This window comes from Topomyia yanbarensis, unplaced genomic scaffold (genome assembly GCF_030247195.1).
Source record: "Topomyia yanbarensis strain Yona2022 unplaced genomic scaffold, ASM3024719v1 HiC_scaffold_30, whole genome shotgun sequence".
NCBI classification, from domain to species: Eukaryota; Metazoa; Arthropoda; class Insecta; order Diptera; family Culicidae; genus Topomyia; species Topomyia yanbarensis.
In genome coordinates, this window is record NW_026683492.1 from 52227 (window position 1) to 65727 (window position 13501).

Sequence of the window (13501 nt, forward strand, 5' to 3'; positions counted from 1 at the left end):
TGTATCAACATAGACAAACCGTCCTTATCAGGACGAAGGCAAAATGGAAAAAGAATTTAATTAGAAAGTTTCTTTTATTAACTAGTATTAAGTTTGCACTTGGTAATTCTGTACTTTTACCTGTGAATCGTAAGAAAATGTTTTTCTAATCTACAAACCCGAAGGTTTTTGCAAATCCTTCCAAGAAAATCAGTGAATGTGGCAACTCTGCCACTAAGCGAAAGCTACACCAAAACGAATGATGAAAATATTTTCATTTATCGAACAAAAGGACGGCCTTCCATCTGCATTGTAAAGTCTATAAATAGGAACACCATGATGAAAACTGTGCTCATTCGGTGTGAGCTGCGAAAGGGGAAAGATGTATGTACGCAGTAAAAACAATCTTCGGCAAGGTTTGAATTGTTTTAAAAGATTCCCGTCTTGTATCAACATAGACAAACCGTCCTTATCAGGACGAAGGCAAAATGGAAAAAGAATTTAATTAGAAAGTTTCTTTTATTAACTAGTATTAAGTTTGCACTTGGTAATTCTGTACTTTTACCTGTGAATCGTAAGAAAATGTTTTTCTAATCTACAAACCCGAAGGTTTTTGCAAATCCTTCCAAGAAAATCAGTGAATGTGGCAACTCTGCCACTAAGCGAAAGCTACACCAAAACGAATGATGAAAATATTTTCATTTATCGAACAAAAGGACGGCCTTCCATCTGCATTGTAAAGTCTATAAATAGGAACACCATGATGAAAACTGTGCTCATTCGGTGTGAGCTGCGAAAGGGGAAAGATGTATGTACGCAGTAAAAACAATCTTCGGCAAGGTTTGAATTGTTTTAAAAGATTCCCGTCTTGTATCAACATAGACAAACCGTCCTTATCAGGACGAAGGCAAAATGGAAAAAGAATTTAATTAGAAAGTTTCTTTTATTAACTAGTATTAAGTTTGCACTTGGTAATTCTGTACTTTTACCTGTGAATCGTAAGAAAATGTTTTTCTAATCTACAAACCCGAAGGTTTTTGCAAATCCTTCCAAGAAAATCAGTGAATGTGGCAACTCTGCCACTAAGCGAAAGCTACACCAAAACGAATGATGAAAATATTTTCATTTATCGAACAAAAGGACGGCCTTCCATCTGCATTGTAAAGTCTATAAATAGGAACACCATGATGAAAACTGTGCTCATTCGGTGTGAGCTGCGAAAGGGGAAAGATGTATGTACGCAGTAAAAACAATCGTCGGCAAGGTTTGAATTGTTTTAAAAGATTCCCGTCTTGTATCAACATAGACAAACATAGAATTTAATTAGAAAGTTTCTTTTATTAACTAGTATTAAGTTTGCGCTTGGTAATTCTGTACTTTTACCAGTGAATCATGAGAAAATGTTTTTCTAATCTACAAACTCGAAGGTTTTTGCAAATCCTTCCAAGAAAATCAGTGAATGTGGCAACTCTGCTACTAAGCGAAAGCTACACCAAAACGAATGATGAAAATATTTTCATTAATCGAACAAAAGGACGGCCTTCCATCTGCATTGTAAAGTCTATAAATAGGAACACCATGATGAAAACTGTGCTCATTCGGTGTGAGCTGCGAAAGGGGAAAGATGTATGTACGCAGTAAAAACAATCTTCGGCAAGGTTTGAATTGTTTTAAAAGATTCCCGTCTTGTATCAACATAGACAAACCGTCCTTATCAGGACGAAGGCAAAATGGAAAAAGAATTTAATTAGAAAGTTTCTTTTATTAACTAGTATTAAGTTTGCACTTGGTAATTCTGTACTTTTACCTGTGAATCGTAAGAAAATGTTTTTCTAATCTACAAACCCGAAGGTTTTTGCAAATCCTTCCAAGAAAATCAGTGAATGTGGCAACTCTGCCACTAAGCGAAAGCTACACCAAAACGAATGATGAAAATATTTTCATTTATCGAACAAAAGGACGGCCTTCCATCTGCATTGTAAAGTCTATAAATAGGAACACCATGATGAAAACTGTGCTCATTCGGTGTGAGCTGCGAAAGGGGAAAGATGTATGTACGCAGTAAAAACAATCTTCGGCAAGGTTTGAATTGTTTTAAAAGATTCCCGTCTTGTATCAACATAGACAAACCGTCCTTATCAGGACGAAGGCAAAATGGAAAAAGAATTTAATTAGAAAGTTTCTTTTATTAACTAGTATTAAGTTTGCACTTGGTAATTCTGTACTTTTACCTGTGAATCGTAAGAAAATGTTTTTCTAATCTACAAACCCGAAGGTTTTTGCAAATCCTTCCAAGAAAATCAGTGAATGTGGCAACTCTGCCACTAAGCGAAAGCTACACCAAAACGAATGATGAAAATATTTTCATTTATCGAACAAAAGGACGGCCTTCCATCTGCATTGTAAAGTCTATAAATAGGAACACCATGATGAAAACTGTGCTCATTCGGTGTGAGCTGCGAAAGGGGAAAGATGTATGTACGCAGTAAAAACAATCTTCGGCAAGGTTTGAATTGTTTTAAAAGATTCCCGTCTTGTATCAACATAGACAAACCGTCCTTATCAGGACGAAGGCAAAATGGAAAAAGAATTTAATTAGAAAGTTTCTTTTATTAACTAGTATTAAGTTTGCGCTTGGTAATTCTGTACTTTTACCAGTGAATCATGAGAAAATGTTTTTCTAATCTACAAACTCGAAGGTTTTTGCAAATCCTTCCAAGAAAATCATAGAATGTGGCAACTCTACTACTAAGCGAAAGCTACACCAAAACGAATGATGAAAATATTTTCATTTATCGAACAAAAGGACGGCCTTCCATCTGCATTGTAAAGTCTATAAATAGGAACACCTTGATGCGAAGCGTACTCATTCGGAGTGAGCTGCGAAAGGGGAAAGATGTATGTACGCAGTAAAAACAATCGTCGGTAAGGTTTTAATTGTTTTAAAAGATTCCCGTCTTGTATCAACATAGCTATCTACAAACCGTCCTTATTAGGACGAATGTAAAATGGAAAAAGAATTTAATTAGAAAGTTTCTTTTATTAACTAGTATTAAGTTTGCGCTTGGTAATTCTGTACTTTTACCAGTGAATCATGAGAAAATGTTTTTCTAATCTACAAACTCGAAGGTTTTTGCAAATCCTTCCAAGAAAATCAGTGAATGTCGCAACTCTGACACTAAGCGAAAGCTACACCAAAACGAATGATGAAAAGATGGGTTGGTGATGTATATGACATAACAGGGGTGTCGTGACCACACTTCGAAGTTATTTCAAATCTTGCAAAGCATAAATTGACATAATTTCAATGATTGTTCCTTTATGAATGAAATGACAAATTTTCAGGTCAACGCGGCAATAACTTTGCAATTTATAGAACAATTTTATATTTTTAGTTATCATATATTAACTGTCATCTCTTCCAAACAACTTAACCCTCTGCTGCCAACCCCGTGGTTTTGCAGGGTTAAGGAGAATCATTGTAAAATGTCCAATACATGATTTTATGTTGTTACCTCCACTAAAAACACTTCAGAACACTCCCACCTGTCATACATGCACATTGTCTGCTTGTTGAAATCATTATATGAAATTATTGACCTGTATTCAATGCGGAGAACTCGTTAATAAAATTGTTTTGCTGAATATACTAACGAACGGGATCCCCAGGAAAATTTCGCTGAGCCCGGTGAATCGAACTTAATGCGTAAAATTTAGCCATTTGAAAGAGATACAAGCAGAATTTTAAGAATATGATCATCGCGGTTATGTCCCGGACATTACCCGCTCCTAGGTTTTTGCTAAGTGTGTTCATTTTTGTACGAAAAAGATTCCGATGGTTGTTTCGAGAGATTTTAACATTGATATTTCAAAGGAAGAAAATTGTTCATTTCATGAATGAATGTCTCAACCAGCTTAGAATCCAGCGCATCCCCTATCAACGCAGACGCCAACAATAAAGGTTCTTTTCAAAACCACCATAATTATTATAAAGAATAACTTGAAACAATCCCACATATTTCATTGAGTATCATTCGATTTGAATTACAAGTCAAACGAGTAGTCACGACACTCCGGTTATGTCCTAGACATTACCCACCCATCTTTTTACGGTTGCTCAATCTCTCTCTTCCTGTGTGTGTGTGTGTGTGTGTGTGTGTGTGTGTGTTGTAATTGCTTCCTGATTGATACAGTACTAACTCACCAGCCATCAACTTTACTTTTATCATTCAGACCAGTTAAAGGTACGCAAATTCATAGGTAGACAGGTAGGTGAAAGCGTGGTAAGCTAAAACGCGCGCGCGAAAAAAAGAGTCGGTCGGCGGTTCGTTGCTATCGAGAAACGAGCAGTTTTGTCCCATGATACGCAAGCTCAGGAGAAAGAAAAAGGAAATGCGTATATGAAAAAAAAAAAAAAAAAAAAGGGAAACCCAGCGACTGAGCGCGTTGTCGTAACACTGGTCTCTCGCATATCAATCAAAATCGCACCCTAAACAGTACGCCCCTGCAACATGAATGAAAATATGAAGGATACATTTCAAACTAATTCTTTTTTCTAAACATTTGGTGGCCCTGAAAAGGGCCTTTTGTGTTGTCGTGAACGTCGTGGTAGGGCTTAACCACCAAAACCGTACAATGTGCGTCCCTGGCGTTTAAGCGCATAGACGACATCCATCGCAGTGACGGTCTTCCGTTTGGCATGTTCAGTGTACGTCACAGCGTCCCGGATAACGTTTTCCAGAAAAATCTTCAGCACACCACGGGTTTCCTCGTATATCAAACCGGAGATTCGCTTCACTCCTCCACGTCGAGCCAGACGACGAATGGCGGGTTTGGTGATGCCCTGGATATTGTCACGAAGCACCTTGCGGTGCCGCTTAGCGCCTCCCTTGCCGAGCCCTTTGCCTCCTTTGCCACGGCCAGTCATCTTCTTGGTTGTTGTAGGTAATAGCTTAGTAGGCTAGCGCAGCACACCTGCAGCAGCGAGATTCCAATACCGAATGTTGTAATTCGGCCCATTGAGTAGCGCTTTTATACTGATGCACACACATTCTCAGTCGCCGCCGCCTAGGTAGATTACCATTTTGCTATCTATATGCTTACTCGTGATGTGTTGGTTTGAAGGGGAAATAGCGCGAACACGAAGTTCACTGTTGCCACTGTTTTAGTAGCTTGGGATTGCCGAAATCTGCTTTATCCGGACTAATGCTGACATGGTAGCATTTTCCCTGGAAAACGATTGCCCGGAAATTGATTCTCCTGAAAAAGAAAGAAAGAAAAAGTAAATCGAAAAACAAACGGTTTTTTTTTTTTAACTTATAAAGATTTTCTATACATCCGTCTACATGGTACGTTATATTGGCTTCTATGGTACTTAAATATCGATATCTGATACTGATCTATGATGGAACAAATTGTTACTGATGAACAAACTATTTCTGTTTGATATTCTTCTACTGTTGGAATTTTATTGATTTCTAGGCGATTTTTTTTGCTCATACATAGTTTTTCTTTTTAGGAATATTTTTTTGCAAATCTAATGAAAAGCTGAAAAAATCAAGTCTGGCAACACTGGCTCCGGAATGGAAATGGTGGGGGAAGTATAGTAGCCGAATCGAACCGTATACAGAACGAAAAGGCACATGGCACGTACACGAGCGAGACAGGCGATATAGTAGTGTTTATTCGCGACTATAAAAAAAATCGGTCGGTCTGTTTTGGTCATCATTCGTCGTTTGAACAGCACCACAGTGGTAGCAGTAGTAGAGCAGCATTTTCGCGCCATGGCCCGTACGAAACAGACCGCCCGCAAGTCCACCGGAGGGAAAGCTCCCCGCAAACAGTTGGCAACGAAGGCTGCCCGTAAAAGTGCCCCAGCTACGGGTGGCGTTAAGAAGCCCCATCGCTACAGACCAGGAACTGTCGCGCTGCGAGAAATTCGTCGCTATCAGAAGTCGACAGAGCTACTAATCCGCAAGCTGCCCTTCCAGCGTCTGGTTCGTGAGATCGCGCAGGACTTCAAAACCGATCTGCGCTTCCAGAGCTCAGCCGTCATGGCCCTTCAAGAAGCCAGCGAGGCTTACCTGGTTGGTTTGTTCGAGGATACCAATCTGTGCGCTATCCATGCCAAGCGAGTGACCATCATGCCGAAAGACATCCAACTGGCTCGCCGGATCCGTGGGGAGCGGGCCTAAATTTGGTGTGTGCCCATCACCCCCCAGAACGAAACAGCAACAAACGGTCCTTTTCAGGACCACAACCAATCATATTTTACTAAGAATTATTAGCAGAAATTTTCCGTTTCCCTCCAAAAATGCTCAGGCGGGTGGCTGTGTGTGTTTGTTAGAAAGCACGCCGATGGGGGGATTTTTTGCCAGCAGCACCACCTCGTACCGATCGACAGTAGTAGCGTGTGAAAAACAAGACCCATTGAGGGAAATCTTGCGCGGCCGATTTGTGATTTAGCACCAAATCGATGAGTGAACTTTTGAGAGATTGGGTGAAATCGTCAATGCCATGATATGAGGGAAACTATTAATAAGCGTCTGACGAGCATTGCAAAAAAAAACTTGTGCAATGCTCACAGAAATGTACGTTGATGATTATCGGAGTGAAAATCAAATTAACTCTTTTTATCAGAAGAAAATAGTCGCCCTGAAAAGGGCGTTTTTTTTTTCAGCTCGGGCGAAGCGGGATTTAAGTTGCTGCGGAGGCCCTCTTTTCAGTCTTCTTCGGCAGCAGTACGGCCTGTATGTTAGGCAACACGCCACCCTGGGCAATGGTCACACCGGAGAGCAGTTTGTTCAGCTCTTCGTCATTTCGAATGGCCAGCTGCAGATGACGGGGGATGATTCTGGTCTTTTTGTTATCGCGGGCAGCGTTTCCTGCCAGCTCCAGTACTTCGGCGGCAAGATATTCCATTACAGCTGCCAAGTAGACGGGTGCTCCGGCACCGACACGTTCAGCATAATTTCCCTTCCTCAGCAGACGGTGAATTCGGCCAACAGGGAACTGGAGACCGGCACGAACTGAGCGGGATTTTGGCTTTCCCTTCACTTTTCCTCCTTTACCGCGTGCAGACATTGTCGTAGGTTTATCGCTGTGCGCGTTCGTGTGTAGTCACGTAGACAATACGAGTAACACTGATGCCACTCGCGCACACAGCACCCCTTGTTATGCATTCGCTTCATTGCACATCGTTCGCCAAAGGGGCGGAGTAGCGAACGAACGAAACGCGCTAAACACAAAAAAGGACGAACCTTCGTCTCGCTACACGATCGTATATAAGCGATATGTAGTGATTTTTGCTACCAATCAGTCAGCGCAGTTCGCATCGAGAGCGTTAACAGCAGCACAACCACGTCGTTACTATGGCACCGAAAGCCAGCGGAAAGGCTGTGAAAAAATCCGGCGGCGGCGGTGGCAAGGCACAGAAGAACATCGCCACAAAAGCAGGAGGAGGAGAGAAGAAGAAGCGAAAGCAACGCCGCAAGGAAAGCTACGCTATCTACATCTACAAGGTGCTGAAGCAGGTCCATCCGGACACCGGTGTCTCGTCGAAGGCGATGAGCATCATGAATAGCTTCGTGAACGACATCTTCGAGCGTATTGCTAACGAAGCATCTCGTCTGGCCCATTACAACCGACGGTCGACGATCACCTCCCGCGAGGTACAGACCGCCGTTCGTTTGCTGTTACCGGGCGAGCTGGCCAAACATGCCGTATCGGAAGGTACCAAGGCCGTTACCAAGTATACCAGCTCGAAGTAAATCGTCGCCCGCCCCGCCGCCGGATGTCACACACCATCGTCATCGGCCCTTTTCAGGGCCACCAAAACACGTTCTGGTAAAGAGTTGAATTGAAATGTACACATAGTTTATATAAACATTAGTTGTTGTTGTTTGTTTGTTTCATTAGAGCTAAAAAGGTTGTCATTTTTTTCTCTGTCCATTTTTCTAATCAAATGTGTTTTGCTGTAGTTTGTGGAAGTAGTCTTTCCCCTTACCGCGCTAGTTGACTGTTTTTCGTTAAGACGGAAAACGGTCTTTTTGTCGTCTATTCTATTCAGTTTAAAACAGCCCATTATATGACCGACCCCCAGCGTGTGAGAAAATTCTGCCGCAAAAAGAACACACTTCTGGATCATACTTGTTAATACAATAAACTTCCCAGTCTTCAAACTTTTGATCTTCGTAGAAACCGTACCCAACACAATTTGTAATCTCAAAGTTGATCGATCAATACAATACGTTCGCCAATTTAGGCTAAAAAATCGGTAATTATCGTTCGTTCGTTTGTTTATTGTGCCAGCCAATTTTTCTCTGTTTTATTATAGCCAAAATAAGCGCGTTGTTTGCTAATCAGAGTAATATTATACTTGCTCTGTTTGTTTGTTTGTTTGTTAAGGCAACAGAAAACCACGGCCTGCTATTAATTTACCTGTACGTACGTTTATCTGAGCAAGAAACCGCGCCTATTTACTATAGTGATTTGTTTAATCAAACTAACGACTGATTTATCTTGCCAATCGGCGGGCCAGTTGAATGCGGGTGTGCTGCTCAAGCTAGAAAACTCATGGGGGGAACGGAGCATTGACGGAAAATAAGCATCAATCAATTCTTTACAATTTTGTTAGTCCTGAAAAGGACTGTTGTTTTGGGAGGACGCGCACGTTGTCGGGAATTTACTTCTTGCCGGCGGTGACCTTCTTCGGGGCGGTGGCGGCCTTCTTTGGCTTAGGTGCCTTCGGCTTGTTCGCTGCAGCCTTCGATGGTTTGGTGGCTTTCTGTTTAGTGGCAGCCGTTACCGCCTTTGCAGGGGCAGCAGCTTTCGCTTTCTTCGTAGCCGATTTCTTAGCGGCCGCGATCGCCGCCTTGGGCTTGCTGGTCTTCTCACCACCACCAGCCGGCGGATTTTTCTTCTCCCCGGATTTAGTAGCCGATTTCTTCGGTTTTTTCGCTGCACCCGATGGTGGTTTCTTATCGCCAGCCGGTTTCTTTGCTTCGACCGTCACCTTAAACGATCCGGAAGCACCGGTACCCTTGGTCTGGGTGATGTTTCCCTTCTCGACACCCGTTTTCAAAGCCTTCCGGATAAACGGAGCCAGCCTGGCGACGTCACACATGTAGTTGACGGCGATGTACTTTTTGATCGCCTGCAGTGATGATCCGCTCCGTTCCTTCAGGGTCCGGATGGCAGCCAGAACCATCTCACTCACTGGTGGATGGGTTGAAGATTTTTTCGGTTTCTTGGCGTCACTCTTGCTAGCCTTGGCCGCCTGCTTCGGTGGTGCTTTGGCAGCTGGCGGAGAGGCGACGACGGCAGGGGCCGTGGCAGCAACGTCGATAGCAGTTTCAGCCATTGCGCGTTCGTTTGGTTTGGTTTTCTTCCACACACAGTTGTAGACGACGAGTTGATGGATGCACGATGATGCAAGTCTGCGAATATGATAACCGGGGGTCCGGTGTCTGTTGTTTAGGATCGTATTCATCGGCTCTGTTTGGGAACGCGTAGATGACGGTTGAAAGTTACTATTCGATCGGTGCCGGTAAAATTTTACGGACTGTTGTTTTAAATCAACCAAAATTGAATTACTGCTTGTGAAAAGTACACTGGAAGTTTGCATTCAATTTACTGCACTGTCCGCACCGTCCAAACTAACACCCGCTGAACATTCTGTGTTAAGCGTATGGCCGAATATTATCAAATCATGTATCCGACTATGGCGGCACGTGCAAATTGAATTGTGGAAAATAGGTTAATTTGAACCTTCTAGCAATTGGAAAACCTTTTCGGTGCTATCCAATCGAAAGAAAACTTCTCTCTATATAAAATTATTTCATTTTTGTACATATTTGCTCGAGCGGAAGTGCTCGTAATTTGGCGACCTGCGGAAAACGTTTCGGTCGGCTGGTCCTTTGCTGAAAACTTTCGTTATTAAAATTACTAAAACACAAAAAGTTAACGGGTGGCAACACAAATTTTGGATTTTTTTTTCTCAACCTGTCAAAAAAAAAAAAAAAGACAAACGATTTGATTGAAATTAGAAGATACGTTCTCCATTGTTGGCCAAAAATTAGTGAACATTTCAAACCGATCCGTAATTGGATGCTGTTCGGCGAAGCTTCCGTTTGATGTCGGAACAGGCGCGTAGTACGGCGTCTATGTCAACTTTGCTAATACATTTCGTGATCTTCTACCAGTCCACTTGTTTGCAATTCGTGGCTCTCAAAACGAAATCCGGAAGAAATCTGCGATTGGGCAACACTGAAGCAAATTGTGAAGCGGGTTGTGCTTTTTAGGGTACAAATGGAATCGAATGGGTATTCGGGAACGATTGTGTGTTTTCTCTTTTTTTTTTTGCTTTTTTTGCGAGGGAAGTAACTTGCTTCGTGCAAAACAAAATATTTACCCAAAATAATTTTTATCAACCGGCAAGCGGCATTGAGATTGCAGCGTCGAAAGGTGTTGTAAACAGTCGATGGCGCAACGTTTTCCCCTTTGAAATATTGTACCGTGCACTTTTCGCCGAGATTCTTGTGTTGCTCGTAGAACCGTACAACGCGCTCGCGAAATGCTTTCTTGTTTCGACGGCAGAGACAGACAGAGAGAAATACCTCGAAAAAAATCCAACATTTTAGTTGCGGATTTGGATTTTAGTGCTCTAATCATCAGTGTTATTTCGAATTGCTTTGGCTAACTCAAAATTCTATTATTTAGTATGTACTGATCAACTCGCTACATCGTTGTGTAGCAGACTTCTCGCATACATAGTCGTCGACATGGCTGTGAGCTGATAAACCGCACGCGTCGACCATCACACCCAGGTGCTTCATTCAGCGCACGCATCGATGGGAACGATTGTCCCCCGACACAGATCACAAGCTGGACTTTTTTGTCGTGACTAACGACTTACCTTTCAATATAGGGGCCCCTTTTCAAAATTTCGGCAGAAAAATGATGTAAGATTTTGAACGCTTATATCTTTTGTTGTACTGAATGGATTTAATCAATTTCTTCGGCATTTTGTCGAAAATATTTGTACCAATGTTGTATTAAATTTTGGAATATGTAGGACATTCATTATCAACGGAAAAATAGTGTTTTGAAAAATCTTTCGAAAACGACTCGGAAAAGTGAAAATTTTCAGCCCATCCCGCACAGAGCCGTCAAAATGGTGCAGCAAATGAACAATAAAATAATGAAAAGTTTATATATAGGTTCACTACATGTTTGTTCCTTTGATTATTCGTATTGGGTTGCTTGACGAGAGCAGTTGGTGGGGGAAAGCCGGCATATTAGTTTCGGTTATGTCATTAGAACCCGGGCGGAAAGGAAAGGCTCATGCACGCCACGAGAACGAGCGAGAAAGCGATAGTAGTGAATATTAGCGAAAGCGTTACGTACAATTTGAACCTTAATAACTTTTCTTCTACTAAACGGATTGCCAATCTTGTTTCATAAATCGGAAGGAAAACGTTCAACGCTTGCTACCGATACGTTGTTTGCTATATAAAATTTGTTTAAATAGTTCAAAAACTACTTTAAATGAGAATCAACATTAATGATAAAACCTATAAATAGGGGTGTCGCAGCTTTTCTCAAAGCCAGACGTGTGTAAGACGCAGTGCATAACAGACGTGCGTGGTCGTGAGAAGCTGCATCGGACGACCAATCAAATTGGCTACCACCGGAGAGAGGAAAAACGGTGGTGGCGGTGAGAAGGCCAAAAAGCCAAAGGCTAAGAAACGCAGTCACTGAAAAGGCGGTAGTAACTGCCACTAAAAATGCTACCAAAACATCGAAGGCTGCAAAGCGTACTCATTCGGTGTGAGCTACGAAAGGGGAAAGATTGTATGGATGTACGCAGTAAAAACAATCTTCGGCAAGGTTTGAATTGTTTTAAAAGATTCCCGTCTTGTATCAACATAGACAAACCGTCCTTATTAGGACGAATGCAAAATGGAAAAAGAATTTAATTAGAAAGTTTCTTTTATTAACCAGTATTAAGTTTGCGCTTGGTAATTCTGTACTTTTACCAGTGAATCATGAGAAAATGTTTTTCTAATCTACAAATCCGAAGGTTTTTGCAAATCCTTCCAAGAAAATCAGTGAATGTGGCAACTCTGCCACTAAGCGAAAGCTACACCAAAACGAATGATGAAAACATTTTCATTTATCGAACAAAAGGACGGCCTTCCATCTGCATTGTAAAGTCTATAAATAGGAACACCATGATGAAAACTGTGCTCATTCGGTGTGAGCTGCGAAAGGGGAAAGATGTATGTACGCAGTAAAAACAATCGTCGGCAAGGTTTGAATTGTTTTAGATTCCCGTCTTGTATCAACATAGACAAACCGTCCTTATCAGGACGAAGGCAAAATGGAAAAAGAATTTAATTAGAAAGTTTCTTTTATTAACTAGTATTAAGTTTGCGCTTGGTAATTCTGTACTTTTACCAGTGAATCATGAGAAAATGTTTTTCTAATCTACAAACTCGAAGGTTTTTGCAAATCCTTCCAAGAAAATCAGTGAATGTGGCAACTCTGCTACTAAGCGAAAGCTACACCAAAACGAATGATGAAAATATTTTCATTTATCGAACAAAAGGACGGCCTTCCATCTGCATTGTAAAGTCTATAAATAGGAACACCATGATGAAAACTGTGCTCATTCGGTGTGAGCTGCGAAAGGGGAAAGATGTATGTACGCAGTAAAAACAATCTTCGGCAAGGTTTGAATTGTTTTAAAAGATTCCCGTCTTGTATCAACATAGACAAACCGTCCTTATCAGGACGAAGGCAAAATGGAAAAAGAATTTAATTAGAAAGTTTCTTTTATTAACTAGTATTAAGTTTGCACTTGGTAATTCTGTACTTTTACCTGTGAATCGTAAGAAAATGTTTTTCTAATCTACAAACCCGAAGGTTTTTGCAAATCCTTCCAAGAAAATCAGTGAATGTGGCAACTCTGCCACTAAGCGAAAGCTACACCAAAACGAATGATGAAAATATTTTCATTTATCGAACAAAAGGACGGCCTTCCATCTGCATTGTAAAGTCTATAAATAGGAACACCATGATGAAAACTGTGCTCATTCGGTGTGAGCTGCGAAAGGGGAAAGATGTATGTACGCAGTAAAAACAATCTTCGGCAAGGTTTGAATTGTTTTAAAAGATTCCCGTCTTGTATCAACATAGACAAACCGTCCTTATCAGGACGAAGGCAAAATGGAAAAAGAATTTAATTAGAAAGTTTCTTTTATTAACTAGTATTAAGTTTGCACTTGGTAATTCTGTACTTTTACCTGTGAATCGTAAGAAAATGTTTTTCTAATCTACAAACCCGAAGGTTTTTGCAAATCCTTCCAAGAAAATCAGTGAATGTGGCAACTCTGCCACTAAGCGAAAGCTACACCAAAACGAATGATGAAAATATTTTCATTTATCGAACAAAAGGACGGCCTTCCATCTGCATTGTAAAGTCTATAAATAGGAACACCATGATGAAAACTGTGCTCAT

At 41.3% G+C, this 13501-nt stretch overlaps 4 protein-coding genes across 4 annotated transcripts; 1 reads left to right on the top strand and 3 right to left on the bottom strand.

Annotated features, from left to right (window-relative positions):
• Nucleotides 1-4594: 4594 nt before the first annotated feature.
• LOC131695151 (histone H4-like) lies at nucleotides 4595-4948 on the bottom strand. Its single transcript, XM_058983670.1, has one exon. The coding sequence runs from the start codon at nucleotides 4904-4906 to the stop codon at nucleotides 4595-4597; it is 312 nt and encodes a 103-aa protein (XP_058839653.1). The 5' UTR covers nucleotides 4907-4948.
• Nucleotides 4949-5762: 814 nt separating this feature from the next.
• On the top strand, nucleotides 5763-6173 carry LOC131695156 (histone H3). Its single transcript, XM_058983675.1, has one exon. The coding sequence runs from the start codon at nucleotides 5763-5765 to the stop codon at nucleotides 6171-6173; it is 411 nt and encodes a 136-aa protein (XP_058839658.1).
• A 502-nt stretch (nucleotides 6174-6675) lies between these two features.
• On the bottom strand, nucleotides 6676-7062 carry LOC131695165 (histone H2A-like). Its single transcript, XM_058983684.1, has one exon. It carries the CDS (start codon nucleotides 7060-7062, stop codon nucleotides 6676-6678), a length of 387 nt encoding a protein of 128 aa, XP_058839667.1.
• Nucleotides 7063-8494: 1432 nt separating this feature from the next.
• LOC131695167 (histone H1A, sperm-like) lies at nucleotides 8495-9340 on the bottom strand. The gene is made up of 2 exons (XM_058983685.1): nucleotides 8744-9340; nucleotides 8495-8542 (listed from the first exon to the last, which is right to left on the bottom strand). The coding sequence occupies exons 1-2, from the start codon at nucleotides 9338-9340 to the stop codon at nucleotides 8495-8497; spliced, it is 645 nt and encodes a 214-aa protein (XP_058839668.1).
• Nucleotides 9341-13501: the final 4161 nt, after the last annotated feature.